Raw genomic sequence first — 24,349 nt, forward strand, 5'->3', positions numbered from 1 at the left:
CGAAATCAGTTGGCTTATCAATTAGCGTTTTAAGGGTCAAAATTGCCGATAGTTAAGGAAAATAATTCATTTGCAGTGCTTTATTCGATAAATCTCGAAAACATTTATAGTTGATAAAATAACAATTAGTTTTTTTATTGATTTGTAGAACTCCATTTTAATTTATGAATTAATTTTCAAATCCAATACAGAATTTTTTGAGTCTACTAAGTTGTATTTTATTTAAAAAATACAACTTAGAAGACTCAAAAAAATCTGTGTTTGATTTAAAAATTAATTCATAAAATAACAATTTAGTTTCGAATTACAAACATTAAAGCGTAATTAACAGAAATTATAATATACAAAACGAAATAACTGAAATTGAAAAGGGCGCGTTATTACACAAAATTGCAGGCTGTTTACGAAGCAAATTTGAGTACTTATTTGTTTCTAAACAGATCAGAAATATTTTTTCACATTAAAAGCGGTCAAAAATTGCTTTGCTATATACGAGAATATGAAGGTAAGGGTTAATTGGTAATATGGTTCGGAAATTGGGTCCTCTTTGGTAATATCACGATATATTTACCCCTCCGTGAAGGTACTTAGTTTGAGGTGGGTAAAGGCTCTTCGCACTTCGGGGTGATATAATAAAAACTATTATTCATGACATCCCCATTGCGGGTTTATGATTTACTGAACGTAAATTCAAATATAAAAATCCAGTTTGGGATGTACTTGATCTCGTGAATTTAATTATTTCGTAAAATACTTAGTACAATAAAAAAATGTTCTCCCTATCTCTCGATTTCTAGGTGTATTTTGATAAACATGTTTTATTATAGTAGCTAACAATCAAATGCATTTATGCATTTAAAAACGGTACTTAGACTTTTTTTATTAAAATTTAACACTCGAATAATCCACTTTATGGAGTTTTATTTTTATTTACGACTAGTTTCGAAAACGACAATTGTTTTCATCTTCTGGTACAAATTAAAACTAACTAATAAAAATATATTAAGGTGTATATATAGGTTAATAAATATAGGTAGGGAGGTTTAAGGAACAACATTTTTTGTAAAAGGAAACATTGATAATAATGGTGACGTATTTTGAAACAGTATATTATTAATTATTGTTTTATCTGAATTTAAATTTTTATGTATTTCTAAATTTTCTAAATTATTCATGACTTGACCTTTATTTGTATGTATTTTTATGGTACTTAGACTAATCTGCCTAGCAGTTACAATGACCAGCATTTAGAGTTTTTAAAGCTTTTATTTATTAAATTACAATTCATATATAATATACCGTGGGTATGTATACTGGCAAAAAACTTTAACCCTAAAATCCCTGTTAGAATAATCCCCGTTATTTAATGAATAGCCTGAATATATTTTTACCCGCTATTAAACTATTTACTTTTAAAACCACATATATACGAAATTTCAAAGTACTTAGTGTATTTTGCCAGTTTATAGAACGTTGAAAACTTTATATTAAGCATAATTAAAACAAAATTGCATATTTTCGAGGTAACGTTTTTTGCTAGTCCACTCAAGATATATGACGTCATTTAGAAAGGTTAAAAGGTCATTTTTCATTACTCATTACGATATTATAGGTCTCAACTGAGGTGAAGCATCTAGCTCGCAAGTGATCACTTCATACGCTTGTGTAACGTTCACCGTTCTACCCATTTTCTAACATCCATATTGCATTAAGCCAGTCAAATGCCAGGTCGGAAGCCCTGGAATACTCAGACTTCCATCTTCTTTTGTATAAAAAAAAAACAATAGATACTTCTACTAGGCTGAAACACCCATAATAAACTTCTATATTTCTTGAGATTTCATCCGTGTGGTAGAAAATTCAGTATCTGATAAAATAAATGCAAATTATTAAAAAAAAAAACCTTTATTCAGATATTTCTGAAATTTTAGAACAGAACGAAAGACGGTTTTTTTATAAATGTTACTGCTGTTTTGAGATGCTCATAATTAAAAATCATTAAATATGTACAAGAGCATTGAAATTATGTTTCCAACAGTGTATGTATATTTCATAACAAACCTATAATTTATTTGTTTTCAAAATTACCAACTTGAAAAGATAATTCCGCAATGATCCGTAATACCTATTTAAGTATATTTTAATCCAGCCCTCACCTCCACATATACTGTATTCTTTTTAGTATTACTACTAAGAACTTAATGTACAAAATAAATAAAGTCAAATATGTGTAAAGAGTCGCGAGAAAAAAATATCTTTAACACGCTGAACCAACTTTGAAAGACGTTACACTAATTTACTGCCAACATACCACTACCTATTTACGCTGTCACGATAAAACCGTTATTCTTGTACACTTAATTATCATTTCCACATTATGTGAAATAAGTAAACAACGTGACAGATAACAATTTATGTTTGTTCACACAAAAGAAATTCAACAGATTTTTTACTTACTTATTAAACTACTTATACAGGGTGGCGCAACATTAATCACCCTATGGGAAGATATTATAATTTTTGCAAATGGCGTCGTACGTCAATCATATTTGACATTTATGAACTAAACAGCTTTATATATACAAACAGATTGATAAAACGGGAAAAAATGCATGGCGGCAGCTACTTGACGAAAATCATCTTTTCCAATGAAAAACATTGCAACGGTCCAAATAAAGATTTCCATCACTCAAAATCGTTTTTATTTTTATTTCGTAAAAAAGTTATATTAAAACAAAATTGGATGATTAACTTTGCGCCACTCTAAATATGTTTGTATACTGCAGCTGTCTAGTTCAAAAGTGTCAAATATGCAAAAATTATAACATCCTCCGAAAGGGTGATCAATTTTGCGCCACCTGCACAATCTACTTGTACATCGGCGGGTTTATTGCTTATCATATAAAGCAATATCTTCCAAACAACTAAAAGCAGACTAGCGATAGTGGTCGAGATTAGTGCTGTGTAAAATTGTCACATAATTGGCCCGAAGAAGACAACACCGTATTTTGCTGCACAGACAAGACGGCTGTCCAAACTTAAAACGCAGAAAGGGTAATTTTTTTGTAGTACGTTTTTTTGCATTTTTTGACTAAGTAGAATCTACTTAGTCCAAAAATAAAAATAAAAACGTACTACAAAAAAATGTCCCTTACTGTGTTTTGAGTTTGGACAGCCGAAGAGCGCAGCTTTTAAATTCATAATGATACAATATTTTTCAGAGTATAAAATTACTACATAGATTCATATATATTTATATTGTTGCACTTGTTTAATAATACCGTTCATCAACGTTCATTGAAATATAGAAGAAGAAAAATATTTACGAAATGTTGGATTCATAATGAGTTATGATTTGGACGTCGGATTTAAATGTGATATAATATAGTTTCCCGGTGCGGCACTTTGAGCTTTGAAGCTGAAGATTTGATCTTTGTACAGCAGCAAACAAGATAACTTAATTAACTTAAATTAATAATGACACGTTTGACTGATGCTATGGAATTCTCGCATAAACCAAAATAACCCAAAACACTAAATGAATATTTATTTTAATATCTTAAAAGAACTTTTTAATAGAACAGATAAAAGACGGATAAATTATTAAGACGGGAATGTGGAAGTGGATAAAGATATCACTTAAACCAGCCATTCAAAGCAATTTACGACTGTCAAAAAGATAAATCGGCAAAATAATTGGTACCTACAACAAATAAATTGAATCAAAGAAAAGTTTCTAGATTTATACTTCAACATCGAGCATCAAACTGAAAAAATCATTAGCATGGTGACTGACCGGAGTCATTTCGTCGTAACGTAACAATGCGTTACGATGCGAGCATTCGTATAGTCAGTACAGCGAGCCAAGCGCTCCATCCATAGTTTCGGATGCTCGCTGATGCTCGCCGCGATCGATGTTACGACGAAATGCTCCGGTCAGTCACCACCTTTACGTCTAACAAATATATAAAGAGAAGAAGCCGCAAATCTTCTACTTCTAGAGACTTGTTTCCAGATAATACGGTAATGTAGAGGTGAAAAATACTTCACTATCACCCAGACCAATTGAAAATAAATCTTTAATGAAATTTCACGGGCATTTGAGCGGGAATCGAACCCGCGATGCCAATCTCGGAGTAGAGCGTCTACTCACCTATGATGCCACGGCGCCTATCTACTGATAGATATAAAACTGACAAATACATCATTTACGCACATATGACATACATTATGAAAAGACTTAAATACCTTTCTACTTCTACTTTTCTTCCCACTTTTGCATCTCCTAATCACCTTTTAATTTAATTGTATTTATTTTAATTTTTATTTAACATAGTTACAAGAGTTTTTTTTATAATTCAATTCATTTTAAGACATTACTTTACAATCGTAAAATTAATTACGCTATTCTCACCAATAAAGGGACTTAAAGGGAGAAAGTTCTTGTGCTTGGAGAGGGACTTATATAATTTTTTATTATTATTATTGTGTTGTTTATTATTATTTTGTGTTTCATTATTAATATTACTTAATAATCTTTTTAATTACTGATACGATGTAATCATTCGTCTACTGCCCTAAACAAGCCGCTGAAAAAGAGCTCCCTCTTAAAAACCTCAAAAAGGTGACAAGCCGTGACCCCCCCTAGACTATACCGTAACCACCCAAAAGCAAGTAGAAACATATTTTTCATTGAAATCAGTTTCATGTTTTTGTGTCGTTAATTTGATCTCAGTAGCGGGATGACGAGGGTGTCGTATTAACCTGCGCAAAGGGTTAACGCAAAGCTTATTGGTCGGAAAATAGAATCACGCCGGAAAAGTTGATATCTTATCACAGTGAAAAATGTAAGGGAATTTTGTGAGATAAATTACGTCCCTTATATATGAAAATGAGCCAGGTCCACTCATTCTACAAAATAAATTAAAAATATTTTTAAAATTACTTTAGCCTAAATTTTAGTGAAAAATCTTATCTATTTAAATAATTAAATAAAATTTTAACTATCTTAGTACTTTGTTTTTAAAATGTGACAAAAGTCAGTTCGATGGCTATGCGACCCTAACGGACCCGAGCCAAATGCGACTAATTTGACCAGGCAATCTGACGCTGCACCCAAAGGAAAGTTAACCTTCGACTTGACATTTATTATTGTTTTATCCAAGAATACATAATGTTTTGTTTAATATCGCACCGAAGCGCCCTTGATGTAGTATACAAGTATTAAAAAAATAGGGGTACATAAATTAATAAAAATTATTTGTTATTAACGATACAATATCTGATCCAATAAGTACCCTTTGCACCATCGAGTATAAGTAAGGAGTGACTATGAAGGAATTAGATACTCCTTTTAATTAGAAACATACCTCACCGTCTATTTGTTTGTTGAACGATAATGCTTCTTAGCAAAAACAACACATACATTTATGTATTTGTCAACATTAAACTAAAATGCTTTCACACATATTTTTTTCAAAACACGATATTTTCAAGTGCTGATTTCAATTAATTCGCGACATTCGGACTTCTGAAAATACTTTTATAATATAAAAAAAGTGGAGCGTCTGCCGGGGTGTTTCTTTCAAATAAATTGTCAATTTATAAAACATTGATAACGGAATTTGAATTTTAAAAAGATGAAAAGACGACTGAACGGCACTCTCGACCTTGGCGACAGTTTCATGTTATTATATATTTCAGGAGCATACTTTCAGGAAAATGAATTCCAATAAAGATAGCCATTTTTAATGCTCATTCCTAAGGTACATCAATAAAGATGTAGAATTCTACTGCCAATTACCTATTTCTTGGAACCGTTGAAATATCTTTTTTATCAAGTCAAAAGTAAAACGTTCATATTTTAGAATTTCTTCTTAATCTAAAAAAAATAAAACTTAGTGAAACACTGGTGCTTAGTACACTGCATCTGATGACGCAAGTTGTTCCAGCGATCTATTTTTTTATTTCGCAGTGTAATGATCAGCACGCTCGGCTACCGTTCTGGAGGTCCCCGGTTCGATTCCCAAGGAGGGATCAAATAAATATACTCGTGATTTTTTCACTGTAATATTTATTCAATATTACCCTCGACAGATACCTGAAGCGGAGGACTTATCACCTTTCCTTCATGTGTTAACGATCAAGATTACACTGCTTTTATATTATATGATGCAGTGCTTAAGGCACCATCGGGTGCGGATGAGGGTTTTGAAGATTTGTTAGCATTTGGGATTAAAAATATATTCAGAAGAAAACAAATGACGTGAGTGAAAAAACGATATAAATGTAGAAGGAACAGTAACAATTTTAAAACTATGTAAAACGTAATGTGTCCTGAAGATGATACACCTTAATATCCAACTTTAGATACGGGATTCAAAAGTAAATCGCGCGGTGACTTATGCAACAAAATGTATATCGTAAAATTAGATCATCACTTCGAAACACGTTTATGTTTATCAAACGTACACTTCGCTTACGTTTATCAAATTATGCAAGAATTATTTTAAGTGTAAATTTTCAAATAATTCGTACTCTGCGTAAATTTAAACCACACTTGATGATTAAGTTTGTTTAACCTTTTAAGTAAATGGTAATGTATTATTATAACGTCTTTTCTGGCTCGATTTGTTATGTTAATAACATTAATACGAGATATCCGTAATGAAAATAAACATGTGTTTATCAAAACACAGATTGTTTGGTGATGCATTCATAAATAAGTCATATTTAGAAAGTAAACATTTATTTCCAAGATAAGTTGGCGTACTTGCGTGCAAACGTTTTAAAATAAAAGTTATCCGCAAAAAATACAAGCAGAAACTAAAAGGATATTTTGGTTTGCAAATTTGTTCGTAACATTTAGATCTCGGTTTATTTTCAATAGTAAAAAGATAAAAATAAAACTTGTAGAAAGATTTTTTTTCGCGTAGTACGTACCGCCGTGTTTTGGTTTTAAAATAAAAAGGTCTGAAGAAATTCATTATTTTTATTTCAGCCTATATACGAATGAAATTAGATGAGAATTTAAAATGATATAAATAAAATACGAGTAAGGTGAAATTCATCGGAATGTATTTTATTATGTAATTTTAGAATTTTTTCGAGAAGACGCGAAATAATAATCTAGAATAATTTATAGAGCGCTATTTTCGCAAAATACCGCCTCGAGTTTCAATATCAAAAGAATGAAGAAAAAAAAAACGCGAAAAATTAAAATAAAAATCTTGCTATATTTGACTTCAATTCAATAGGTTTAACCTATTGAGTCTATGTATATGTTTTACCTAATTAATGAACATGATAAAACAACATTTTGTGGAAAAATTGCATCTCAGACAAATGCAAATCATTTGAAAATAAACGAAAGAACCATTAAATGAATAATGTTACTGAAGAATACGTAAAACACACTGTTACGTAGTTTAGGTATAAAAGACACTACGCTTCATATTAGCGAATGGAGCGCTACGTGCGTAAGAATCGGACTTTTGGGAGTAATCTGATTAAGCTGCCGGTGGAAGCTTACCGGTGGCGACTAGCGGCCCGAGGGGGTCGAACCGCACGCGGTGCTCGGCGGCGGCGCGCGCGGCCCCCACCAGCTCCGAGAACACGCGGTGGCGGCGCAGCGCCAGCTCGTCGCGCCCCACGGCGCCCCCGCCCAGCCCGGCCGGCAGGGACTGCTTGCGGGCCGGGGGCGCCAGGAACACGTCGTCGTCCAGCGCCTCGGGCCGCTCGAGGGGCCGCGGCCGCTCCTCGGCGGGCCACGCGATGCTGGGCCGCTTGAGGATGCCGCCGCTGGACATGCGGCGCGCGGCTCGCTCCGAGTCCGGCTCCGCCCGCGCGGTGTCCGTGAGCTCCGAGTCCTCGTCGTCGCTGTCGTCCGCGGTGGCCTCGTTACTGAAAGCGACCGAGTTTTCTTTCTGTTCGCTTTTGCCATTGGAGTCTTCGTCTTCGCGCTTGGGATCGACCACCGTGACGCGGCCGCTCCGACACGCGCCGGCGACTCCGCTCCCGGCGAGGTCGCCGTCTCTTCCCGCGCCGGGGGAACTCCCTTCCAGTATGGTGCTCATCTGGCTCGCCGTATTGTGTTCCATATTGTTCCGCGTCAGAAACTTACTACTATCATCGGCAGCTTGCAACTTGCTTATTTCTTCTTTTATTTCGGCGCAGACGTCGAATTTCTTCTCGGTTTGTTTGAACTCAGAATCCGCACATTTGAGAGTATCCGGAGTGTCGCGTCTCCCGGTACCGTTGGCGCCGTGGGATTCGGACTCCGCTACTGCACGACCGAGATGCCCGTTGCCGGCATCCGCGTTTCGCTTATCATCGCCCCCCTGTGCCGGCGGAGGAACGTTATCGGAGTGGCTTTCGATTACCTTTTTACTCATGCACACGCAACAACTCTTGAACATTTCGTTAGAACATTTGACATACTTAATGGATCTTCGGCGAAACTTTTTAATGCTGATTATTCACAGTTAAGAACGTACGAGGAATAACAATAACACGCGGGTGTGATACGATGTCGCGGCAGTAAGGAGGTAAAAAAAACGGCGCCAAAATGCACAGCGCACTCCGAGTGACCGCTCGAATAAAATCAAACGTTGAACTGCAATGCACGTAAAATAGCGAAACAGAAAAAGCGTCACGTGAATACCGAAACTAGCGCCAGAATTACACTTGGCACATGCAATGCGGCACTTAGTTTTATACACGAGATAAAATCTTATCACAAACGCATAACCCCACAATTAACTTTATACGTTTTAAAACTCAACTCCACACAAAAAAACTAAATACTAAAACGCGTAAAATAACGAAAATTACCTCTATTAGGTAAAACGCGATACTTTAAAATCCGCCGGTAAGAGGACAGAAAGGATAATAAAGTTTGTTGTAAAGTAAAAGTTCCGCGTAAGTTAGGACCGAAATAGTCGGGAAGCGGCGGGAAGCGTGTCGCGCGAGGACTCGACGCGAACTCATCTCGCGCTGGAGTCAGGAGCCGCGCGAGGGCGGGAGGCGGCGCGGGGCGGGGCGGCCGCGGCGGCGCCCTGATCGATGTTGCGCCAGGGGCGGGGGGCAGAGGACTCCCAAGACCTGGAGGTATTGTGGAATAGCTCCCTTGCCGAAAGTAAAGTATTGAAATTCGGTAAGGTCGCATGCAGAAGGCATTCTGACCGGTCTTACATAAGGCTTACCGAAAGGTGTCCCTTAAGGCCCCGATGTGCCAGAAAACGTTTTATGTAAAACAATCAGGAAATATTTCCATTGAAGTTTTTTTATTTTTTATTTCACATATGAATAATTTCTAAACTTAAGTCAATTTAAAGCTAGCAGTGTGTAACTTAGAAAACTGGATTTAAATAAATCATACTAAAATTTTCGTATTTATTTTATTTTTTTTTGTAATTTCGTCATAACAGTTTTCCCATAAAATACTTTAATATCAACAACAAAAACCTTTAAATTACAGGCAGCATAACGTGCAAATGTATAAGGTGCAGATAAGCGATCAAAGATCTACATTTGTAGTATTTTTACTAATCGATTAAAAAAATAAAGATTGTGAATTTCCTTGTTACTTATTCTATAATATGATTTTCGTGATGTGACATGAAAATGTAACAAGAAACATTTGATAATTTTCTATCAAATGCTGAATCGAGGTCTCAGTTGAAAATTAACGCTAATTTTGCTGCCTATTATTATGAAATGCTAACATCACGACCAAACGACGCACAAGTAAACAAATACCATTCCGATTTACCCTTTTAAATCAAAACAGAAATTTATGAAAAACAATAAGTAAAATTAAATCAATAAAACTGTAATTTAATAATTTAATAAATAATCCGAATAAATAAAGCACAAAATTCGACTCCGAAAACTAAGAAAAACCTTAGATTAGCCACCATTAGTAAAATTTTGGAAAAAAATCTTACAAATATCAAATAAACGTTACTAATACGATTGTTAAAAAGCGATTTCAGTAATAAAACTATAGTTAAAAATGGCTTCAAAATATTAATAAACAAATATAATCGTTAATAAATGTATTACAATATAAAAATACACCTGTAGTTAATAAATAAATAAAATATTTGAATTTATTCATTTAATGAGGTAATTTAATACTGTAAACTTTTTATATTACTTTTCGAATACCTTCTTCGAGATTTCTTGTTCAAGTTACTTTGGGTCCTATCCTGTTGGGACTTCAACTTAAAATGTTATATTGCTTATTTTTTACAATATTATTTTCAGCGATCGTCGAATTTGTAAATTTGAATAAAGGCATAATTAAATAATCCAATAAGCCGTTTCATTAAGTTTCAATAGTCGAGGAAGAGAAGAGAAGAGAGGCAGAAATTATTTACACAAGAGTGATGAACAGGAAATAGATCTAAATCAATCTGATATTTTGCCAATACGGCGTAAATTATTAAAAATAAATTAAAACCCATATTCTTATATTTGTTTACTTATATCACGAAGGTATTTGGTCGTGTCAATACAGAAATGTGTATCTTTATCGAAAATTAAATAAAAAGCGAATAAGTATATAAAACCATGTATTATTTTAAAAGGTAATCACGATAATGTTTCAGAGGAGGTATTACAAAGGAAGGAGGTATTACAAGAAATTTCGGATTGAAAATAATAAATTCATCAACTGCGTTGTGTAAATATCATATATTGAACATTCCCTTTGGATTTTTATTTCTAACTATTTTGTCATTTGGATACTAGTTGTCGATTTATATTGCAAGGAACTTAAGATTAGAAAAAATATATTTCATGTTAGTAAAGTAATATATTTATTCACAGATAAGTTAAGATCTGTTAGATAAATTTACTTTACTTCTTGACTTATATTTCTAACGATTTCGGCAGTTTGAAACCGGCCGTGAACCCATATTGCCGGGGAAAAATATACTAATCTGCATTTTATTGATATACGCAGATGATTTGATTATAAAAGACCCCAGGATATAACAAAATAGAAAATATATTTAATTATAAAAAAAAGTTTGATTATAATATGCTAATGCGGAACGGTCTCAAGGGTCAAAACGGCTTGCCTCAGAAAAAGCTACCTTTCCTGAAATCCTTTAATATTTACTAAATACAGCTTTATAAATCTTCGGGCATGAAATCATTCGTATGATTATTAAATTAAGCAAGTTAGTATCACAGATTCCAATGAAGGCTTTGCGAAGTGAAAATAATCGTTATTATAGAATATACGTGATAGAGGAGAAATATTAATACTTGTATAATTTTAAGAAATAATATTTCTCAAAGGTTAGGTGAATTTGGGAATTTCAGAAAACGAAATGAAAGTTATGAAATAATTTATTGCGAAGGCAGATGTACATCTAATATAAATTTTATAGCGATAAGAATTATTTATGTATTCGGGTAAATGGATAATAAGTACTTTATGCGAATTATTACTTTCGCGTTTCACGTACAGGTAACAATTCAAGTCGACAGTTTCAAGTGAATCGAACCCGCTATGCCTGTTAGCATTAAATATTTACAGATAACATCAGGTATATATGGTACCCAAAGTTTAATTTGGTTATTTAGTCAAAAATTAGTATAGTCATAATAATATTGGTCCATAAAATACAAAGAAAATGGTAAAAATCAATCGATTAAATTAAAACTTCCTATTTCAAGCGTGGCATGAAAAATACTAGTTTTCATAGAAAAGTCCTGCTACTCCGAGATGAAATAGTATAGCTAATGACTTTTTCTGATCCATAGTATTGATGCAATATAACCGCAGACATGTTGACCCGGCGCGGTTTTATGCACTAATGAAAAACGATCCGATCAAATATTTTGCATTTCGAGTCAAGTAGAGGAAACATCTCTATACTTCCTAGGCCAACCCAATAAACTTTATGGATTGGGCCTTTACACTGGTAGGCCCTACTGCCTGGAACCGTTTGCCCTAATATTTGAGGATAATCCGAAATCCCCACCAATTTCTAGTACAACTGAAAACTCTTCTTCTTATATTATATCTGAAGATCTGTTTTGATCTGATTGAATCACTAACAAGAACAAGGTTTCTAAATTGGTTCATATTTAATATATAGAACTTCCAAGAATTTGAGTAGTGTGGTCGTCAATAATGGGTAGAATTGGTGAATGTTACACATGTGTAAAATGATCACTTAAACCAGCCTATGACGGTCATCAGCCCCGTAAATGCCCAGACTTCCATATTCTTCTTCATCTTTGATGAGATATCAAGAAATAATATATTATTATTTCATTTTCTTAAATAAGATTTAAATCTCCGGTTTATGTTCATAATTTAAATCCAAAAGGATAAACCTACTCACTGAAGTATGAACAGTATTGTATAGTTCCGTGTATCATTCTTCTGTAGTGTGCGTTGGATCTAAAATCCCTTTATGAGAACACAAACCCTCTCGAATGGTTACATAACCAAAGGTTTCCGTGATAAATGAAGTGCGGACACGCCAAGGGCTTGCTAAATGAGATGTGAACTCTACTTAGTCCGGATTAGTATCAAAATCCAACGTGAAATATGACTGGTAGAATCAAAGAAACTACGCATCAGACCATCAAAGCCTTGGGGACTGCACACTCTGTTTTCTGGTTTCAACCTAACCCTTACATAGTAGATTGGTAAAATGTTACATGGGTAAATCGTGAAAAAATAAAGTGAAATCGACGAACTATTATGAACATATAACATCTCAAATAGTAAGAGATATTAATGAAAGGTTGTACCCTTCAAAGTAAGTTTTTTAACTAAAAGGTAACTGTATTCGTTACCATGTTATATTTAATGTGTTAAAAGCGCGTTAGATGGCTATGCATCTATAACAGGCCCGTTGCGACAAACCTGACAAGGCAATCTGACTCTGTACCCAAAGGAAAATTAACCCTGGACTTAATTTTGTCATTGTTTTGTCCAAGAATAAACAATATAGCGTATAATATCAAAGCGAAGTGACTTGACATAGTATTTTACCAAAACGGAGCTACAATATATAAATTAAGCAAATATATTATTTTTATTATAATTAAATAGCGGGGAATAAAAATATATTCAATCAAATATTATACATTAACTTATATATATACCATAAACTATTATTTTAAAGTTTAATTAAAAGCTAATATGTAATATTGTATAAAAACAAATAAGCATTCGCTAGCAGTAAACGATTGCGATCCTCTCCGTACTGTCGTCCCGACGCCCCCGCACGTTTCGCGGACTTTTTAACGTTTAAGCAAAAAGGCGTTAACGTTAAAAGTGCGCGAAACGCACATTTCCGGCAGAAAGCATTGTTGGATTCCCTCCATCCGTTACATCTCACGATCCCCAACACCTCTCGTAACATATAAAGTGATCACTCAAACCGTTAAGTAGTCGATTTTGTGAATGCCCAGACTTTCGCATCTCCATCTTAATAACTTCTCCATCTCAGTCGAGTCCTCAAATAAACAAATTTATTTGACAATAAAATAGGCAGTACATTATTCAATGTGGTAACTACCAAATACGTCATTAAATTCAAAACGTTTCTCAAAAGGTATAGTAGCAATTTCCATTATGTGATGTCTAATTAACGTGACTGACGCAAGAGCCTCTAACGAAATTCAAAGTAAAACGAAATATTTGTTTTGGACATGAAAATATCACGGATCACGTAAGCTGTTGTTTCAGAATATAATAGATTTTTTAAATAAACCGACCACATAACCGATCTTAGCTGGAAACAAGGACAGAAACGTGAATTTCAAAACCAACCCGATTACCGTGTTCGTTTAATTGTACTAATAAATTTCATAAATCTATATATTAATTTCTTGATACAATAATTCTTCCCTTCTTCTTTCCCTCCTGTTTTTAAGAGGTATTAACATCCTGCGATGTTGATTCCCAGCTGTCTGTCCGGTATCTACCTTGGGGTTGACTGTGCAATGCGATGTGGGGAGTCTGGATGGTTACATTCTCCTCACATGCGCATACCACTGTCTTCTTCGTTGTCTTCCCCACCTAACGATCTCTTGGATCTCTTAATGAATAATTAATCAATTAATTCTCAAAATAATTCATTTACAATAACCATTCCCGTAGCATGAGGGACCTCGAATATTAATCGAATAATTAGATTATTTTCATTCGATTCGTTTAATCCCTAATAAAAATATGAAAGCATGGTAGTGAATTATTCAGATAACCGACCATTCCCAGGGTAACTCACAAACATACATTAATTAATTGAAGAAAAAAATAGTGAAGAATCAAACTCGGGACTTTGCTTTTGTTATAACAGTTGGTTTATCGATGCAAAACGCGGACCAATTTATAAAATACAAAATTCTGACATTATTTGGATCGGAAAAACCGAAACGGAAAATAGGCATGAGGCTGGTTTCGAAATTAGAGACCTCAAACCAAGAGAACTGTCACAAAAAGACGAGGATTAATGACGTCATGAACACTGTTACCACACAAAGTGTCTCATTGCTATTTTATGCTCATCCGTACAAATCAAAAGGAGTTTCACGTAACAACAAGTTAGCAATACGTCCCACTTTGCGTTAACACTTTCCAGACCAAATATTTTGAGACAAATGTCTTTTTTAAATGAATCAACAGGTTTTTGTACGCTTGGAGATAAGCATAATACATAAATATCATGAAGTGAACTCAAGCATAGTCACAATACCAGAGGAAAAACAGATTAGACTCGTTTATAAAATTTCATAATAGTATTATGTTTGCTTTCTTAAAACTGGTAGCGAAATACCATTATTAGTCTCTACTGAAAATTTGAAGTTTTAGATTTAATATTGTTTACCTCGTACCTAGATATTTTAAACAAAGACAAGATGCCAAAAACATATAATATTAATGAGTGAAAATTTAAAGCTATTTACGATTAAACTGAAGATTCCTTTGTAGTTTTAAGGTAAAGACTGACCGTAACGTAACGTCGTAACATCGCTCGCGGCGAGCATCAGCAAGCATCCGAAACTTTGGATGGAGCGCTCGGCTCGCTGTACTGACTATACGAATGCTCTCATCATAACGTGTTACGTTACGACGAAATGGCTCCGGTCAGTCTCCGCCCTTAAAAAAACTCATTAACACATTAAACATCGAAAATCAAAAGAATATTTGGCATTAAGAGAATAAAATCGATATTATTTTTGTAGTTGAGAGGATTGTGTCTTGAAATATATTTTTTTTAAATCTTCAACGGGTTAAATTAAACTCAATTTGTCTAATGCATACAGTCAAGCCATGCCTTGAAAATACATGTCAAGATCATGCAAATCAATGCTTTTTATGTTTCATCTGTAGTTTGAGTAAACTTTTCATAAAACTGAATCTTTAAGAATATTCATGATATGTAAGATTTAGCGATAATGACTGCATAAAACAAATTTAATGATTAATGTGTCTATTTCACATGCAAATAAATTATGCAATCTTTATTGACCTGAAACGTGTCTTCAAATATTACATTTAAAAAAATCTGTGAAATCCAACGTAAATTGGTACTGTATGTGCTAATGAAACCCCTGAATTTAATCACTACTGGAAATGAAAATAAATTGTTAGTTTGCAGAAAAAAACACTATTTGCAATAAATAGTAAGTAGACTAAATTCAGAATATGTGAAGAAAAATTTGGACACACTCAAAATATTTTTTCAGTGAAAAATAATAAAAATAATAGTATGTTAAAAATACGTTAATTGTTAGGTAATATATCGAAAATTAAACACAATTATTGGATTGAATTCCACTTTTATTTACATATATATGATAATATGTGACGCGTTTCGTCTTATTAAGACATTATCAAACACTACCAACTGTCTACAGTTACAATAAAAAAATACGTTAAATGAAAATTATATTATATACACATATATACAGTATGTAAAAACAATGCAGAATAGTATCTTACATACGTTTAATAAATGTCCCTATGTAAAACAATGCGGGAAAGAATCTTACATGCATTTAATGGAGATTCCAGCTAATATAAAAGTCATTTCAACCATAGATGTCACCGACAGAGTAACATGCAGTTGATCTTTTCAATTGACGCATTAATACAACTTCTCAATTTTGAGTAATGTGGTTGTCAAACATGGATAGAATTGTCAATGTTATACTATGTATAAACTGATTTATGTTAAGATATGAATAAAAAATCTTAATTATTAAAAAAGTAAACACTTGTATAATACCACTTAATGAGTATTATTTCATTACACACGACTAGTTTCGAAAAATACAGTTATTTTCATCTACAGTTGTTTTAAATATTGTTAGCTTGAAAGGTTAAATTATAAACAATATCAATATGACAATCACGATGTTAAAAATAATTAGGGAACGCACATATTTATTTTACATACAATTATAAATTTATTTATCCAGTTAGGATACAAATATAATATCATTTGAGCGCTTGTGCACTACACGGAATTTGACTGTCCGGCAGTCCGGTTAGCATGAAAAAACGGATGATTGACTTATGCACTTGTCCGTCTTTGCGCCATCGGTGCGCGATCACGGTGCGCGTGAACTCGACCACGCTAAACTGTCGTAGTCGTATTGATTTGACAAAAACGGACTGCCGGACAGTGAAGTTCCGTGTAAAGCACAAGCGCCATTTGTCTGAAGAAGTGGGATTCAAAATTGTTATTAGGTTGGGATATAGATTATCAGAAATTTCCTCATCTCGAAAACAATATTTAAAAATCTCCTCATGCACTGTGAGAATGAAAAAAAGTAACGATCGACGTAATTTATCAAAGCACCTAAGAGAATAATAAATCACATACTTAATAGTTGGCGTAATTCCAAAACTCAATAGCAATATCGAAATTACCAGTGCAAATATTTTCTTACAAACTTGATCGCGTTCCAAAACATTCCCAACAAATATGGCTCGAAACGATTAGATATATACTATAATAATCTTTGTTATAACTTATACAAGGTCTAGAATCATTATTATTACATAATGGAAGTGGAACATTATACATTTAAGGCGCGTTATACGTATACAGAATAAAATAGGATGTGAGCATGATACATGAGAGGTGTTCTTTTAATTTTGCTACAAGATTCATAATGCATTTCAGAGTACAGAAATAAAATGAGAGAAACAGCCAACCTCGAATTTATTGTAAACAGGCGAAGAAACTCGAATAGAACAAATAGTTTAATGAGCTCGTTGATAAGAAAATTATAATGTTATTATACGGTTGAAATGCTTCGGTCAGTAAAGTTAGTTGGAAGTTGGGTCACTTCTGTACTTGGACGGCCTCCAGGGATATATTTAATTATTTACAATATACATCTACATTGAATAAACAAGTAAATTTACAATCTACATTGAATAAACAAGTAAAAACGGACGTAATGTTAGTTAGCTCTCTTTAAAGATTAGTCAATATATAAATGATTTTTTTTTCTTTCATCTGATAATAATATCAGTAAATTTACTTTGGCCTGGACTGAAGAAATATAAAATAATGCAAGGGACAATATTAAGAAAATGAGATTAACACAGTTCGAGATGTATTTCTGCTCTATCCATCGGTGTACTTAAAGCGTGAATACTTATATCTTTTTTAACATGTTTCTTAGATCACCTAAATTTAACAATATTGTGAGAAGTCACCTGGAAAAAATTATAAGGGACATTTAATAAGCAACAATTATGTAATCGAACTATTTGATACGATAACTGTGTTGTAAATGTAAATAATGGAATATTTAAAAACATTCAACATAATAGTAGGGTAAGAGCCATTTTGAAAAATACAAAGGATACAAAAATTTGTAAAAGCCTAAATCTATCAATTGATAGGTTTAATCTTTAAAGAAAATATTAATATAAGAAAACATTTTATAATTTTTTTAAAATAAAAATAGCTTAAAAGACAGTTTATCTTTAAAACCCACAAAAATTGCCTTAATTATGTTAAAATAATACTCCAGAGACCAAAATTTTAAATACTGTTACCGTAGATGTCATTTGAACAAAATTCAGAATAAGAAAAGATAAAACGCCTTCTCCAAAATAAAAATAAAACTTTTGCGTCTCCTTATGTTCGCTCCTTTATTAATTCGTGTTCCGGAGACGATATTAGAATCTGGAGAACGATTTAAAAAGGCGGGGTGGGAGTAATATTACGCTTTATTTCATTTCAATCTGCTCACAGTTTGATAATACCGCGATCCCCTTCGGTGAGTGTATGTATTCTCCATTTTCTTGCTAACATGTAGTGAATGTAAGCAAGAAAATGGTGAAATCATATTTATTATTGGTCGAGGGTTCGGGTGAAGTTTCCTCTACGTACTCTGGGAGGGAATTCCCTTGGGGTTAGAAAGAAATTACTTAGCCGGGAGTTGATTCGCTTCGCAAACCTTTACTCGATATTTCAAAAGCGGGGTTAAAATAAGACAAGCCGCCTGTATAGCGGCTAGTTCAAATACCGACAACAATTTTATTGAATGGGATTATCTGTAAAAGAAGCTTCATTACCGCCAGATTAAAACTAATTATCCGAGAGAAGCGCGAAGGCAACGAGGCTCGAAGATAATCATATTGAAGAAAGAGGATTATAAATTATAAGACGGCGGTACTAGAGAATTTCACCAAAATATTTGTAGATAATACAGCAGCTGCTAAGGTCTTAAAATAATCATTGATTGATCACTCTTTTTGAGAATACAAAAAAGGCATTTTCAACATTCGAGTTATCGTTTACCAATTATAAAATGAGAGCTTTTATTTCGCACCAATACTCAAACGAAAGAAATTGCATGCTTACAGTATGTTGTCATCGCTAAATGCAATGTTTACGCCTAAAAAGATAAGACACGAAGTATAGAACGAGAGAACAATGGAGAATTGAAAGAATAAAGAAAAATTATGAAAAACAGATGTACGTCAAGTACATATAAGCGAAATATTACTAAATAATCGGCCCAATTTATACGACGTAAATAACATTGAAATAATTCATAGAAGATGTAATAGAATATATAGACTTTTGCGTTTTATAGCGAATATATTTTTATTTTTTATTAAGAAAATAAAAGGTACGAAAATGAAAAGTAAATAGCCACAGAAGTGTGAAAATGCTACGATCTAATAAAAAAATTAAGCCTTCATGAAGAATAATTACGGTCGATAAGTTGTTTGCCGAGGGATTCAATTTATTTCATTGCCCGCAACGCGAGGAAATTTCTCTTCTAGAATTTAGGAAATGAAAAATAAGGTATTAGTATAATAAGGATTTATTGAATGAATATCAAGGGATTAGATGTTAAACTGGGTTACGATTTATTTACAAATAATTTTTCATCGGTGTACATTAACATTTTTTTTACATATAAAAAACGTTAGGATAGGGACGGTAGGTTTTGGTACGGTAGTCGCTGCGAGCTGCGTACTACGATGTCCATACAAATATGAACTGGAATATTTTTGTACCCCATTCGGAACATGTGTAATTTTGAGATGGTAAAGGTAAATAATAAATGACTGAGTATCGGATTCTTAAATATTGTTTTTAAGGCTTAGATCTCAAGGTTGTCTCGAGCGTTCAAATCAGAATGCACTCAGCTGCGCTCAGGGCAGCACGTGTGTTCACGCTCAATTAAAAAAAATGTATATTGATTTTTTTTTATAAACGAGTAAGATATGTATATAAACAATTATTTTTAAAATCCTTACCTTTCATTAACCATTTTCTTATAAAAACCGTAAAACTTATTTTTCCAATGCAAAAAACGGTGTTTTAAGTAAAATGTTACCTAGATATATAGAAAATTAAGTTGCGACTTAACGAATACTCGGTTGTCCAAACTCAAAACGCAGTAAGGAACATTTTTTTGTAGTACGTTTTTTTTTTGCATTTTTGGACTAAGTAGATTCTACTTAGTCCAAAAATGCAAAAAAAAACGTACTACAAAATAAATGTCCCTGTGTTTTATGTTTGGACAGCCGTACTTTGCCTAAACGTAAATTATGGGGTTTTTTTTTAAATTGTTTATTATACTTTCAAAAGCATCTTCCAGGGGATTAAGAATTAAAAATGACGACAAAAATAATTATTACAAATCAATATAGCGAGCGACCAAACTCCCCGGTGCGGAAAAGTGTGCTCGGAGCGTGACGCCTCCGGACCACAGATGAAAAGCGAAGGTGAATGTAGCGCAGCGGTTACGGGGGGAATACAACATCAAATAAGACGAGCATTCAAAACGGGACGGCGGACTTTGAACAGAGCTATTCCGAGAATTAAATTCCTCCAGCAGAGCGAAACCTGAAAACTCTCAGCGGGTTACTGAAATCCGATTTATGTGATGACAAAATAATCACACGAAAAATTCCGTATTCTTTTTCCCGTCTTTGATAAATGGTATTTAGTAACTTTAGTAAAAATAATTTCTTATACAACAATGTTGTTTGCATACTTTTAATCAAATGATCATGTACAACACATCATAAAATGTCAGCGACGTTTTCGTCAAAGTTATACTTATTTGCATGACACATGAATGTTTCAATGTAATTTAAAATGCATACCAATATCCCAATATGATTAATATGCAAGTATTATTATTTAATTTGTTTCATTTTATAATTTATTTTTTATTTGGGAATTTGACATATCGCTCACTCCTTTCAACAACGTCATAAATCAAAAATCGTCAATTTTCAGTTGTGCATGTTTTCGGAATGCCCAAAAAATGTACTATATCCCACAGCGAAAGAGGCATATTTTTAACTTAATATTTACCAGCTACAGGGCAGAAAGTATTGTTTTTGCATTTTGAAGAAAAGTAATTTGCATTGTTTAATTTTTTTTTAAATATACTAAATATTTTTCAAATGGAGAAAAAACATTCGGGTTTTACCTAAAAAGATCTGTTGCACAGTAAAAAGTTCAATAAGTGGCTTGATATTTATTTTCAATACATTTTTTCAAATGGAGAAAAAACATTCAGGTTTTACCTAAAAAGATCTGTTGCACAGTAAAAAGTTCAATAAGTGGCTTGATATTTATTTTCAATACATTTAATTATATTCTTAAACTTTGAAAATGATCTCCTGATCAAGTTTTTTGATATATGACGTTGTTGAAAGGAGTCAGCGATATATGAGTATTACAAAACAAGTACTCGTACTGTTTCAATTATGAAATTCCACATTTGTAAAAAAAAATACCTGGAACAAGGACGGGTGAAAAAAGGGGAAAGATCAAAGATCAAGACGAATTGTACGAAACGGGGGACTCACCACGAATTCAATGTCGACTGACAATGTCAAATGATCTCAACGCTGGCAATCTCGAGTTGAACATATCAAAATATTCATCGTTTACAAAGAGCAAACAACTCATACATTTAATTTTTTTAAAATCATAAGGATGTTCTTTTCAGTACAATACATACCAAACGATAATTTTATGTTTTTATTACCTCATTCATATCGCTCATCTTTTAATTGTTATCCGCATTCAATGGTGCATATAGCATTGCATCGTATCAACGCAGTGTTACCTTGATCGCCAATTGCATGAAGGCAATGCGATCAGTCCAGCGCTTCTTGTAGCAGTCCTGGGTGATGTTAAATTAATGTGAGTGAAAATCATCATATCAAACCCCCTAAGAATCGAATCCGAGACCTTATAGCACGGTAGTCAAATGCGTTGACCACTAAACTACGAAGGCGAGGCATATCGCTCATAAGTTAGAAAAAGCTTTTGTCTATCTCTTAAATTTCCCTGTCACCAACCGCTATGATTGTTTATTGTTTAATTATAATAGTATTATAGTTGATAGTTATCATTTAAAATTCACAATCAACGCCTTTCGGTAAAAGATTTCTAAGTCCAAGAGAAAAAAGCGGGGAAAGATGTGGAATGGCGTCGAATTACGCAGACGGTTCAACAAATTGAAATGATGCACATATGTAGTAGCTATCGGCAAATGAAGCGGTAAGTTTTTGTCGTAAAGGCATTAGCGCGATATTTTTAGACGAAAACATTTTGCCTCTTCCGACCCCAAAGGCTTCCGAAGTAAAAAGCGGAAAACATATATCAGGAAAACGCCAACTCTTGCACTAAAGGGAAAACTCCGGTCGAAACACGAGTGGAAGTAATAAAGCCGCGAGCAAAAACTCACTTTTTATTATTAACATATAAACGTGGAGTATAGTGGTTGTTACGGAAAACTCAACTAACCCGGGTAACATTTTAGTATAATATTTTGTTTAATAAATCGAGTATTCAAAATGAAGGAGAAAAAAATGGATATATTACACAAAACATTTCAGATGGGTATTTTTTAAGCCTGCGTAACGCCGGCTGTATTTGATAATTATGTATATTTAGTTAAGACCTTAACAAAGAGATTGGTATATAAAATACATATGAAAACATTGGCAACTTAATTCTTTTCTGACATTAAAATGAGGTCGACGCAGAGGGTAAAAATACCCTTCCCGTCCTTAAACATCAATCGACCGAACGGGTAGATATACCTTTCTCGTCCGAAGCGTGTTAAGTGTACCAACTACGAAGAAACCAGTTTTTTTTAACGATATAAAAATCAAAATGTTATTTATAATTCCAACAAACCATTTTTGTCAGTCATCCTTTTAAAACTCCTTCGGCTGTTATTTTATTAAATAAATTTTCTTAAAGAATGTTTTGTGAACTTTGTTTTCCAATTTTTTCTAATCATTATAAATGTTTTCTTTAAAAAAACATGTGGGAAAATAGTCTCTGAACCAAAACAACATAAAAAGATGTACCCATCATTAAAATAACCCAGCGATTTAATATTGCAAACACGTTGTTTGAAAGGCTTTTTAAATTGTTTTACCATTGTTAACGATTGAAACTGAACAAAAAAGAACGAGAGCCAAATGAGATAAAACTGAGATCTATTTTCTCGAATTCTTTGATCTTTCCAAGCATTGTGCGCAAAATAAAAAATAAAATTCAAGCATGAAATTCAATCAAGAGATTACCGCAAACTTTTTTTGTTATCAGTTAAAACAAATCTCTACCCTAAAAATGCCTCAAAGAGCAAACCTAGTACTATATTTTGCAGTTAAGAATTATAGGCATACGAGTAGTTAAACCAATTATCCATACAATCGGGGTTAATTGAGATGGTTAAATGCAATAAGCAAAATCTAGCTAAGCAACAACTTAATCATATTTAATGGGTCCGATACAAATGTTAATTCTATAATTGTAGCACGATAGTCGTGGATTTTCATTTTAAATAAAAACTTCATATTGGGTTGATGCAAAAGTAATGACCGTTTTTTATGATCCCAGGTAAATTTTTTTTTTCATAAATTATGAAAAGTATCTTCTTTTTTTATGATTCCATTGTATAAAGGATGCTTTCCCTCTACTTTCTATTTAGTTTTGGCCTGGCCAGAGTACAGTAATAACCCCTTGTATTTTTTCAAAATGTCGTTCGAAAAAGTGCATTTACGTCATTGTTTACTTTATGAATTCCGTAAAGACAATACCGCGAGTGTGGCAACCAAAAACATTTGTGAAGTGTATGGAGCAGATGTCATCAAAGTTCGACAGGTACGAACATGGTTTGCAAAATTCCGATCTAGAGATTTTTCACTCATTGATAAACCACGTACCGGGCGGCCATTGAAGTCTGATGACGACGAATTAAAAGTCATAATTGACACCAATCCACGTCTAACCATCAGGGAGATTGTGTCAATGATGGGAGTCAATCAAAAAATCGCATTAAGACATTTGAAGCGTATGGAAATGGTTTCGCGGTACGACGTTTGGATACCTCATCAATTGTTGTCTGCCAATTTATTGGATCGTGTTTCAACGCGCGTTGCTTTGAGTGCGAGACAAAAACATGAACCTTTTTTGCATCGTTTGGTGACGGGAGATGAGAAATGGGTCGTGTACAACAACGTGACAAGAAAAAGACATTGGACTATACCTGGACAAGCCCCATTAACAACTTCGAAGGCCGAAATCCATAAAAAAAGTTATACTTTGTGTTTGGTGGAATAATAAGGGTATTGTGTATTTTGAACTCTTGGAACACGATAAGACAAGTACAGCAGAACGATATTGTCAGCAATTATCCAAATTGAACATGGTCCTTCAAAAGGATAGACCAGAATTGGTAAACAGAAAAGGGGCAGTGTTTCATCACGACAACGCGCGACCACATGTGGCTATGATGACCCAACACAAGCTAAATGAGTTAAATTGGGATGTTATCAAGCATCCACTGT

The 24,349-nt window shown here is 33.5% G+C and overlaps 1 protein-coding gene across 3 annotated transcripts in view; it reads right to left on the bottom strand.

Moving 5' to 3' along the window:
• Positions 1-24,349, bottom strand: part of capt (adenylyl cyclase-associated protein 1) — a 122,194-nt gene that overhangs the window by 66,244 nt on the left and 31,601 nt on the right. The window contains exon 1 of one of the 3 annotated variants that reach the window (XM_088263337.1): positions 7,532-8,986. The exons of 1 other annotated variant lie outside the window; for it this stretch is intronic. In XM_088263337.1, coding sequence (XP_088119463.1) covers positions 7,532-8,417 — 886 coding nt within the window. In that variant the 5' untranslated portion in view covers positions 8,418-8,986. Of the gene's footprint in view, positions 1-7,531; positions 8,987-24,349 lie in introns of those variants that run through there. One more of the 3 variants, XM_088263338.1, reaches the window with a different exon arrangement.

This window comes from Brachycentrus maculatus, unplaced genomic scaffold, assembly GCF_059751285.1.
Source record: "Brachycentrus maculatus isolate JH-2025_06_01 unplaced genomic scaffold, ASM5975128v1 h1tg000199l, whole genome shotgun sequence".
Classification (NCBI taxonomy): Eukaryota; Metazoa; Arthropoda; class Insecta; order Trichoptera; family Brachycentridae; genus Brachycentrus; species Brachycentrus maculatus.